Source organism: Megalobrama amblycephala, linkage group LG18 (genome assembly GCF_018812025.1).
Source record: "Megalobrama amblycephala isolate DHTTF-2021 linkage group LG18, ASM1881202v1, whole genome shotgun sequence".
NCBI classification, from domain to species: domain Eukaryota; kingdom Metazoa; phylum Chordata; class Actinopteri; order Cypriniformes; family Xenocyprididae; genus Megalobrama; species Megalobrama amblycephala.
This window is the reverse complement of record NC_063061.1, coordinates 14,093,129-14,105,315: the sequence shown is the minus strand read 5'-3', so window position 1 is coordinate 14,105,315 and position 12,187 is coordinate 14,093,129. Positions and strand designations below refer to the sequence as shown.

Here is a 12,187-nt window from a genome sequence, read left to right as displayed (position 1 = left end):
CACAGAAACGCCAGGCTCTGCACCCAGCCAATCACGTCGCACTCCCTCACCAGAGTACTGATCACACGCACCTGACACTCATCACCATTCCAATATATAAAAGACACTCACAGTCACTCAGTCATTGGCCATTCTCATTAACGCATATTAACTTGAATGCTTACCTTACGGACTACTTACCTGTCTCCAGTGTGTCTTCTAGATCCTCTGTGAGTGTCTCTGTGTAGCGTCTGCTCCATGTCTGTCTGCCTTCATCGAACCTGGTGTGAAGATCAAGTCAAGTATCACTGTCTTGATATATCATCTGTCTACGAACTTCATCTGCTTTCACTCACCTGCTCACTGCTCTGGTTGTCTCAATAAACATCGTAAACTGTACCTGTGTCTCCGACCTCCTCTGTATGTAACAAGTACATTAACCTTATGATTTAAAAAGAAAAAAAAAATGCAAAAAGACAAATGAGACATTTTATTATAAAATATATTATAAATAATATACATAATAAATATATATATATATATATATATATATATATATATATATATATATATATATATATATATAATATGTGTATGTATGTATGTATTTATATATATATATATATATATATATATATATATATATATTATGGGACAAAAAAAAGTTTTCAAGCATCAAAACTGAATCTATGAAACTAAAATGTTTAATGCAGCTTTGAATTTTTGTTGTTTTTCAGTACATCAGAATGGGTCCTGTTTAATATACATTAATATACATTTTTACCATGTTTTACAGAAGACACCCATTTAAGTGTCATTCAGTGTAACAATCTTGTCAGGGATATTTACAACACAAATTTGTTGTAAAAAAAATATTAAAGACTAATTACTTGTAATTTTACATTTTTAAACTTTGCCACTATCCTAGGTTTTGCCCATTTGTCAGCAAGTATTTTTTACTTTTTTAAAATGCAATAAAATGTAGTATGCTCACTTATTACTTTATATATTTTAATATGTACATGTCAGAATATGTATGTTGTTTCAGTTTGTACATGAATATAAGTGTTACACTGAATGACAATGGAACATTATTTCACCCACATTTTGACATTTTATTCTCTCAAAACTCATTTGAAACCTTAAAAGTAGACGTTTTACTTGCATTTAATGTGCTTTCTATGTATATAAAATCACTTTTGTAAATTTCTATTGATTCTACTGACATCTAAATGTCTTTGACCCATATATACTATATATAAACTGTTAAGGAATATGATATTTTGGGGTGTATACGGGGATAATAAATAAAAATTTTAAAAAAGCATCAAATGATATTAGTGACAATAATGGCTACACCAGAAAGCAGACGTTACATTAAAGTTATAAAAGGCAGATATCGCTTCACCATATTTTGAAAGCAGTCCAGGGACTGACGACGATCAATCCATCATCCTTTGTATTGCATTACGTCATATTTTTCAGGGTGGTTTACGTGCGAAGGAACCAGAACCGGTGTTTTCTGGTAGTTGTAGTTCTTTCTGTGCGCCGTGACGTCAGCGTTATCGTTGAGAGCCCGTTAGATGACTACATTTCCCACAATGCACTCTGGGCAAAAATACTGGTGGGCGGAGACTACTTGTGTGAACATAGATTTCTATACCTGTCTGTTGAACTAGTCTGATTTATCGTTAATGTGTAAATTGTACAACGTTACTGTTTATAGAAGAGGACTCGTATGGTGCACGGAGGGCTAGACGCTTCACGTGCTCAAAGGGTTTTGTTTTCCTCACACCATGGAGAAACAGTTGCATTTGAATTTGCTAGCCTCCAAACCCCCAGTGGCAGGTTTGCAATCGGGATCTAAAATAAGAATGGGGTGAGTTTACACTTCATCATATTATAATAACTGCATTATAATCATAAGCACGTCAGTGCATACAAAGTGTTTTAGCAAACACTATCGATGAAAGCTGGCACGATCTAGATTCATGAAGTGACGAATCTCGATATCTACTGCTTATATGCGTGTTTAACTGTTTCGATATTTGTCACACGGAATAAAAAGCATCCATCCAAGATTAAACTTCTCTGGTCAAGTGTCTGCCGTCCCTCCTGCGTTCAGTCTCATCTGGCCACCGCGATCACGACTCACTCGTTAGCAATGACCGAATCGATCAATAAATCGATTTGATGATATCGGTTCTTGAGTCAACAACCGTCTCTTTAGGACATATATTACTAGAGTCGAGTGAGCGGGAGATAAGAAAGTTGCTACGGATTATACAAAATAAAATGTGTAATTTTTGTGATTGTACACTCCTAGGAAAAATAATTAAATGGATTTTTAATAGTCTTAAATATTTTAATCACAAATCACTGGTCAGGAAATTAGCAGGAATTGCACAAATACTGTAGATAAAGTGTTGTTCCACTTGATTGTAATGGCTTCAAACAGTTCATGAGTAGTTGAAAAATGTCTTCCAATTCATTTGAGTTTAAAGGGTTAGTTCATTCAAAAATGGAAAATAATGTCATTTATTACTCACCCTCATGTTCCACACCCGTAAGACCTTCATTCATCTTCAGAACACAGATTAAGAGATTTTGATTAAATCCGATGGCTCAGTGAGGCCTGCATTCACAGCAATGATATTTCCTCTCTCAAGATCCATAAAGGTACTAAAAACATATTTAAAACAGTTCATGTGAGTTCAGTGGTTCTACCTTAATATTACAAAGTAACGAGAATACTTTTTGTGCGCCAAAAAAACATAATAACAACTTTTCAACAATATAGTGATGGGCCAAAACACTGCTTCAGAGTTTTACGAATCGAATCAGTGAATCGGATCTCCTATCAAACGGCTAAACTGCTGAAATCACGTGACTTTGGCGCACCGAGTCACTGATTCGATTCGATTTTGAAATCGGCCCATCACTATATTGTTGAAAAGTCGTTTTTTTGTTTTTTGAACTCACATGAACTGATTTAAATATGTTTTTAGTACCTTTATGGACTTTGAGAGTTTCAATAGCATTGCTGTCTATAGAGGCCTCACTGAGCCATCGGATTTAATTAAAAATATCTTAATTTGTGTTCTCAAGATGAATGAAGGTCTTACAGGTGTAGAATGACATGAGGGTGAGTAATAAATTACATTATTTTCATTTTTGGGTGAACTAACACCTTAATGTGAGAACAAATATTCTCCGTAGGCTTCAAATCTGGACTCTGACCAGGCTGATGGACTTGTTCTGAATCCACTTCTTGGTTGTCTTCGCAGTTTGGGCAGGAGCATCGTCTTGTTGAAAAATAACATCTGATCATTCCTCTTTAGATAACATCTTTTCATTTGTGGGAAGCAAACCATTCTGCGATAGTCTCCTGTACTCCAAAGCAATGAATGACTTTTCAAGTAGCTCACCAATACCAGCAGCTAATAAGCTTCCCACACAATGACACCTCTTCCTCCGTGCGTCACTCTGGTAGAGATGCATATTAATATTATTATTATTATTATGACTCATTTACTGGCATGAGGGTGGGACAACCTGTCGCTCACATGAGATCACAGCTATAGCAAACCACAACGATCCAATCAATTCCTGAAGTCCATTTTTTCTTGTTCGAGAAGACTTTTCATTTGGATATATAGAGAAGAAAAGACTATCAAAACTTATGTTTCATGCTGACTTTAAATGAGGGCTTATAATTACGTAATGGCGCAAAATATTAGATGAATTGACACAAACTGTTCGGAAGAACCAATTTGTTTAAATGAGACTGAATTCCCATCACGTGTCTTCTGATTCATGTTCATCTTCACACCTTGACCTCTATATCCACTTCACTAGGGATCTTTGACCCCACAAGGATATAAAAAATATCCACAAGAACACATGGATGCCACTGACTGTAGTTTGTTCTCCCCTCTTTCTATGCAGACCAGGAAGAAAACGAGATTTTACTCCTCTGTCCTGGAGTCAGTACTTTGAAACCATGGAGGATGTGGAGGTGGACAATGACAACAGCAAAGATATATCCTTTGCTTAATTGTTGGGAAGACTCTTGGAAAATGATGAAATATTGCCCTTTATGTAACTCATACATAATCCATTCTGTTCTGTAAACCATTCCTTTACTCCTCTGTACACATTCAGAATTTACAGCAGTGGCACTGATGGTCCCGTCCTGATGCTCCTTCATGGAGGAGGTCACTCGGCACTGTCCTGGGCAGTGTTCACTGTGAGTTTCTTACATCTCACAAAGCCGTGCCTCACTACGTCACTTTTAGTCCTGTGTTTATATGATAGTGGAAAAACGGCCCTCTGTTCCGTGCACTAATACACAGTAATGTATGTACATATAGTACTGTACAAAAGTCTGTTACTTATATCTTTTGCTGTAGTGTATCAGTAGGAAATATCAGTTTACATTTCCAAACATTCCTTTTGCTATTTATTGTAATAATCCAGTGAGACTTTTATATGCACAAGGAGTCTGACAACAGCCGGTATGCTCCACACGGAGATCTGATTTCACCATCATCCAGTCCGGCTGTGACTACATGAAGAAACAGAAAAAAACTGAGACAGACTAAATCCAGAAGAACTGCAGCAACCTCTCCAAGACGCTTGAAGAAACCTGCCTGCAAAGCTACGGTACTGTGAAAAGCTTTAGGCACTTGTGAGGATGCTTTCATAAATAGATTTTATTTATCAATTAACTTCTGTATACCAAATCAATATTTGGTGTGACCACCCTTTGCGTTTAAAACAGTTTTTTTCTGGGTACACTTGCACGTAGTTTTTCAGGTATCTTTGAAGGCAGGTTTCTTCAAGCGTCTTGGAGATGTTGCCGCAGTTCTTCTGGATTTAGTCTGTCTCAGTTTTTTCTGTTTCTTCACATACCGGATGATGTCATGCTCCTTGTGCATACAAAAATTGGATTATTACAAAATTATGGATTATTGGATTATTATAAAAAGAATGTTTGGAGATGTAAACTGATATTTCCTACTGACACTCTATGGCAAAATATATAAATAGCTGGCTTTTGGTGAAAGTACTAACATGCCTAAGACTTTTGGACAGTACTGTATATATGGGTCAAAACACAATATTGGTCTCGGCTTGTTGGTAACACGGACAATTAGGGCTCGTCCTCTTGGTACCAACAAGCTGAGACCACTATTGTGTTTTGACCCACACACACACTACTGTTTAAAAGTTTTGTTCAGCAAAAATGCATTAAATTGATCAAAAGTGATAGTAAAGACTTTTATATTGTTACAAAAAAAAAGAATCTATTTCAAATAAATGCTGTTCTTTTGAATTTTCTATTCATCATATAGTCCTGGAGAAAAATATGTTTTGCATTACACAAAAATATTTCATTTCAATATTGATTAATATTATTATCATTTACATTATCTGATGTTTGTATTTTCAGTCTGTTATATGCAGTAGGATTAACTGCAGGGTTGTAGCTATGGACCTCAGAGGACATGGTAAGGGATTTCAAACTCTTATTTCAGAAAATGGATTTGTTTTAGTTAATTAGCTGATATCAAGCCATAGACTTTTGATTTTAGAATCACATAGGTCAGTAACATACATATAATTAACACAAAATATATAATTTAATCCACCTGTTTTCAAATGCCACAATTTCTCATAAAAATTAGGTGATACTAAAGTAAAGAACCCTGACGACCTCTCTGCTGAAACAATGGCCAAGTGAGTACACACTCATTTCTCTTCTTTCAAGGTTCGTACAAAGGATGTTTTTGCAACATTTGGGGCATTTACACAACACCATTTTCAACGAAAAATGGCATTTTAGGCCCCTGAAATCGCAAACTTTTGAAAACGGGTTTTCAAAGTGTAAACTACAAAAACGCGAATTTGCGAAAACGGTGGCGGTAGTGTTTCTTTACAAAGTGACATCGCCAACTACTGGCCTGGCATGCATAATACAGTGCTTTTAACCAACCAAATGTTTTATCGAACACATTTTTTATTGATATCGATCACGTGTCTATCGCGATACATATCGTTTTCGTTTTATCGCCCAGCCCTAGTTTTTAGTTCTTTTCGCAGATCCGTGTGAATGGGGATCGTTTTGGCAATGTTGTCATCTGTACGCAAAAAACGCAAAGGAAAAAGCTTTTCAGTTTTTAGTACATCATTGTCGTGTAAACGTACCCTTAAAGGTGCTACAGAGGATCTTTTCGTCGACTGAGAAACCAAAGACTGTTACTGAGTTTTTTAAATGAGCGCATGCGTAAGAACAACCCCCTCCTCCTTCACAGCTCATTTCGAGGGAACGCCTCCCAAAAATCGTTGGAACACGAGTGTTTACCACCGGCATTCGCTGTGTCGTGTTAGTGGATTCATTATGTCGGACTCACCGCAGGTAACTCATAATCTGCAGTTGTTACTCCTGTCTCCTGACAAAAACATTGCATGCGGCGCCTGTAGAGTGTGGAAAGTTACTGGAGCGCGCAGCTGCGCACGTCTCTCACAAGGAACATCACGGCAGTGATTGACAAGCCAGAGGGCCAGTCGTTTACGCGATGATCGCGTAAACGATTGGCTGATGTTTTTAAGGCCCTACCTCGTGCACAGATGATGTATATTAATATTATTCCTTTCAGTGCACCTAATAAATAGTCTTTTATCAGTTAGTAAAGACAGTTTCAAGTAATATTGCAAAAATGTATAAAACAAAACATCCTCTGTAGCACCTTTAATTTAAAAAATGTTACTTTCTCTCAGGGATATTGGAAAAGTGGTGGAGGCACTTTATGGTGAAAACCCACCTCCGATCATGATGATTGGTCACAGCATGGGTGGAGCAATAGCAGTTCACACGGCTGCAGCCAATCATGTGCCATCACTGCTTGGCCTTTGTGTTATTGATGTAGTGGAAGGTAAGTTTTCACCCCTGATCCCTATTTTCTTTTGTTTCATACTCCACAAGCAAAAACAGTTAATGACAAGAGAAAACTTTGTGCATACTTTGAAGATACTCAAGCTTTTCAAGCTTTGAAGTTGCACAGTTATCGATGTATTCACAACAAAAAACATTATGAAACCACTGATTGTATGTTTTGTCATTGAATTCAGTGCAGTTTGATTATGTGTGACTGTGTGTTATATTTAAGCATGCATTAATGCTTTTTTGCTCATTCTTCAGGTACAGCAATGGATGCCTTAAACAGCATGCAGAACTTTCTGAGAGGTCGACCAAAAACATTTAAATCTGTGGAGAATGCAATCGAATGGAGGTACACAGTTTTGGGTATACTGTTAAAAATATTATCTAACAGCTTTTTAACGAATAAATTGATGCTGGAATATATATAATATCTTGGGCTGTCGATCGATTAATTGCACAGATTTCTGTAATTAATTGTTATTAATCGCACCTAACATTAAAATTTGTAATTTTCACAATGAAGTTCCAAATTAATTTGAAAACAACATAAACACAAATTCATTATTTGTTTAAAGGTATTTTATTAATACGTACAATGATTGAAGGTCACTGATATTGATGTGTCTGTTAAATATATTTTATTTTAAATTTCTGGAGATAAAATAAGTTATTAAACCATTCAACATTACAGTATAATTGAAAGCCAGGCCTAAACGGTAAATTATCAGAGCTGTGATGTTTCCCAAAAACATCATAAGCCTAAAGCCCCGGGTATACTTCACTTACCGCGCCCGGACGCGTCACGCGCGCAGTCCTGTCCGCGCATCTTTCAAAGTATACTACACCACGGATGCGCGCGGATGATCGCGTTCGACACATGCGCAGTAAATTTTTTTCTATGCTCTACCAGACATCGGAGGGCAGCACTGAGAAGATTCTTCCATCGCTGTCGGCAAAGCGCTTCATCCTTTCCACTATTTTTGCTTATCTCCCTCCATGAATTTGCCACCCTAAACACATCTTTGTACTCTTTCAAACATGAATTGTACATATGTGGGTACTTTCTAATCTCTTCGCACAAACGCTCGTCGAGTTCTCCGTCCATTGTCGTGTTTTTCTCTTTTTTTCAAGCATGTTGTTTTTAAACCGGTCATTTCACACTCTTCTTCGACGGCTGAACACTGTGCTCAATACTGTGCGTATTGCCAGCTAGTGGACTCTTCTGTACTGCTGGCGCATGCGCTGTTGCACGCGGACTGTCCGCGCGGTCTCGAAATTTGGGCTGCGCGCGGACGGGGTGTGCGGCCGGCCGCGAGCCCTCCGCATGACGAAAATTACGTCATGCGGACGGTGCACGAACGCGGACGGCCGAAGTATACCCGGGGCTTAAGTAGATTGGTCTCTGCTTTTGAGAAACACAGCTCAGGTTGTTTATTTACTTTATTTAGAATACAGTTATTTTAATTTGCTTAACATGATACAGGTCAGTATGCTTAATATATCCCAACTGGTTACTGTGTTTTTTTCCCATACCAGTGTGAAAAGTGGTCAGATCAGAAATATTGAGTCTGCACGAGTGTCCATGGTTGGACAGGTGAAAAAGTAAGTCTTCCCTAGTATGGGTTCCCCCAATTAGTTCCAGTAATTGTTGTAAATTTGTAGAAATATTTAGCTATTGTATATATTGCACTGATCAGATGTGCTTGGATGTTTAGATGCGAGGAGCCATTGAGTAGTCCAGGGGTTTCCAAGAACATCAGTGAAGGCATTATTGAAGAAGAAGAAGAGGAGGATGAAGAAGAAGGTGAATCCAACCATAAAAGGAAGAAAGAAGATGACCAAGAGGTAGTAAATATGTTTCAATTCTGATCTGATCACCCTGTCAAGGCTTATTTTACAACAGTAATGGGCTGACTGTATACTACCGTTCAAAAGTTTGGGGTCAGTAGATGTATTTTTAATGAAATGAATACTTAAGCAAGCATGCATTAAAATTGAACAAAAAATGAAAGTAAAGACATTTTCTTTTCATTCTATTTCAAATTAATGCTGTTCTTTGGAACTTTCTATTCATCAAAGAATCCTGGAAAATAATGGTTTCCACCACAAACAGCACAACTGTTTTTAACATTGATAATAGTAATGTTACCTGAGCACCAAATTAGCATTTAAAAATTATTTCTGAAGGATCATGTGACACTGAAGACTGGATTAATTATGCTGAAAATTCATTATTCAGGAATAAATTATATTTAAATAGAAAACAGTTTTTTAAATTATAATAATAGTTCACAATATTACTGTTTTTACTGTATTTTTGATCAAATAATAATGAATCTTAATCATAAAAATCTTACAGACCCCAAACTTTTGAATGGTAGTGTACATTATCCCTTACTTTATTGTGCATTTATTCACAATTACGTTTCACAATGAACATGATAATATTTTCTGTTTGGCAGATAAAGAAAGAATGTCTGTACACCTGGCGTATTGAACTCTCAAAGACAGAGAAGTATTGGGAGGGCTGGTTTAAAGGACTGTCTTCTCTCTTTCTCAGCTGCTCTGTGCCAAAACTCCTCCTGTTGGCTGGTAAGGCTTAGACGTGTATTTCAGGACTCTTAAAGTTGGCATGAAACAGAAGTTGCAGTAGTCTTTTCTTCTCGATTGTGACGTACACCGATCAGGCATAACATTATGACCACCTTCCTAATATTGTGTTGAGCTGTCAAAACAGCTCTGACCCGTCGAGGCATGGACTCCACTAGACCCCTGAAGGTGTGCTGTGGTATCTGGCACCAAGATGTTAGCAGCAGATCCTTAAGTCCTGTAAGTTGTGAGGTGGGGCCTCCATGGATCGGACTGTTTGTTCAGCACATCCCACAGATGCTCGATTGGATTGAGAACTCAAACTCATTGTTGTGTACAAAGGGTGTACATGGTTTGCAACAATGCTTGGGTAGGTGGTACTTGTCAAAGTAACATCCACATGGATGGCAGGACCCAAGGTTTCCCAGCAGAACATTGCCCAAAGCATCACACTGCCTCCGCCGGCTTGCCTTCTTCCCATAGTGCATCCTGGTGCCAGGTAAGCGACGCATACGCACCCGACCATTCATGTGATGTAAAAGAAAACAGACCAGGCCACCTTCTTCCATTGCTCCGTGGTCCAGTTCTGATGCTCACGTGCCCACTGTTGATGCTTTCGGCGGTGGACAGGGGTCAGCATGGGCACTCTGACTGGTCTGCGGCTATGCAGTCCCATATGCAACAAACTGCGATGCACTGTGTATTCTGACACCTTTCTATCAGAACCAGCATTAACTTCTTGAGCAATTTGATCTACAGTCGCTCGTCTGTTGGGTCGGACCACACGGGTCAGCCTTCGCTCCCCACATGCATCAATGAGCCTTGGCCGCACATGACCCTGTCGCCGGTTCACCACTGTTACTTTCATGGACTACTTTTGTGGATACTGACCACTGCAGACCAGGAACACCCCACAAGAGCTGCAGTTTTGGAGATGCTCTGACCCAGTCATCTAGCCATCACAATTTGGCCCTTGTCAAACTCGCTCAAACCATTTTTCCTGCTTCTAACACAACAACTTTGAGGACAAAATGTTCACTTGCTGCCTAATATATCCCACCTACTAACAGGTGCTGTGATGAAGAGATAATCAGTGTTATGCCTGATCAGTGTATATCCCAGTGAATCAGCTTCTTGAATAAGAAAAAATGTAGGACGGGACTTTGTCCATCAGGATTTGATTGGATTGTTGCTGTTTGCTATTACTGTGATGTCATGTGAGTGACAGCTTGCCCAGCCCTCATGCCAATAAACACATAATCAGAGAAGAGAAGAGATGTCGCTCCAAGAGGGAGGGGGAGTTATTTTGATTAAAGATAATGAGGGCACATGAATTAAAAAATAATGATGTACACAGATAAATGTTGTTTATTAAAAATAATATAATATAAAGAATTGTCAATCTTGATTACATGTTGATTTTAATGTGTAATGTGTGTCCTACAGGTGTTGACAGGCTTGATAAAGATCTTACCATTGGGCAAATGCAAGGTAAGGCATTGATATTCCTGCTCTTCAGGCAAATCACATTGCTGCGACTAAAAGGGCCTTCATGTGGTTATTATTACAGGAAAGTTCCAGATGCAGGTTCTGCCACAATGTGGCCATGCTGTTCATGAAGATGCCCCAGAAAAAGTATGTTCCACAGTCATTGAATACATGGACATATTCGGTTCTGCTGCAGCCTTTTACCGCATTGGCTTCTTCTGAACTATAACATGTTGTTTTGCAGGTAGCTGATGCTCTAGCCACCTTCATGGTCCGTCATAAGTTCACTGAATTCAAGGAGGGTTTCCCCTGGTAAGAAGTCAAATGTTAATTGAATCGTATAAATGATAATTCATATTTTTTTATTTGTTTTCTAATCTTGCCCTTTGTCGTGCGTTGTTTGCTTCAACAGACGATGTGTAGCCACCACTCGTAGTCTTCATCCAGCGCTGTCATCCCTCTCTGCTCTCCAATGGGGATTAAAATACAACCAAATGATGACGACTCTACTGCAAACTCATTCTTAGCACTTCATTCTTAAATTATATTCAGTTTTGTATGACTTTATGTATGTTTGCTGTAGTCATTATGATTCTCACGGCTACTTTGGCAGGAAATAATAATACAATAATACTTATAATTTAAAATTGTGTATATTTACATTTTTATTTCCCCCTTAAATGATTTCTTTTGCATTTCCTCTGATGCCTTGCTTGTTTGTCGTTGTAATTAGGATGATTGCATCATATTGTGTTCAAAGTGTTGCTGATTTCAAGGGAAATAATAAAAAGAGAGGTTTCCGCAGTCTGTGCTCATTCATTCTAGTTCTGGAAAAAACAAATAAATAAATAAATATAAATATATATATATTAATATATATATATATATATATTTTTTTTTTTTTTTTTTTTTTTTTTCCACAGGGTGTTACACCTATTGTCACTGAATGTGATTCCTTGTAGTGAATCAAAACTGTACCCGATTTTCAGGAAAAAAAGGCTATGAAACGATTCTTTAAATAAATAGTTTAGCTTATGTGCTGACAAGTTACCGATTCTGCCCTTTATAATTTACAGTGTTAGTTAGCAGAGAGACCATTTCTTTCATACAGTATATAAGAAAAATGGACATTATAAATGAAATATACCCAACTGAGTCATAATCAAAATCATATGTACATTTATT

General features: G+C 37.8%; 1 protein-coding gene across 1 annotated transcript; it reads left to right on the top strand.

The window, feature by feature from the left end:
• Positions 1-1,587: 1,587 nt before the first annotated feature.
• ppme1 (protein phosphatase methylesterase 1) lies at positions 1,588-11,806 on the top strand. The gene is made up of 14 exons (XM_048166556.1): positions 1,588-1,858; positions 3,928-4,021; positions 4,136-4,228; positions 5,435-5,492; positions 5,670-5,721; positions 6,763-6,917; positions 7,184-7,274; positions 8,462-8,527; positions 8,641-8,770; positions 9,388-9,517; positions 10,961-11,005; positions 11,085-11,149; positions 11,247-11,314; positions 11,415-11,806. Coding segments are annotated over exons 1-14 (1,131 nt in total). The 5' UTR covers positions 1,588-1,775; the 3' UTR covers positions 11,416-11,806.
• The last annotated feature ends 381 nt before the right edge of the window (positions 11,807-12,187 follow it).

What these genes read in the sequence shown, in the direction of transcription:
- ppme1 (XM_048166556.1), top strand. Translation starts at nt 1,776, where the DNA reads ATGGAGAAACAGTTGCATTTGAATTTGCTAGCCTCCAAACCCCCAGTG. An exon ending in GAGAATGCAATCGAATGGAG is followed by an intron (nt 7,275 to 8,461) that starts GTACACAGTTTT and finishes TTCCCATACCAG; the next exon opens with TGTGAAAAGTGGTCAGATCA. An exon ending in TACCATTGGGCAAATGCAAG is followed by an intron (nt 11,006 to 11,084) that starts GTAAGGCATTGA and finishes TTATTATTACAG; the next exon opens with GAAAGTTCCAGATGCAGGTT.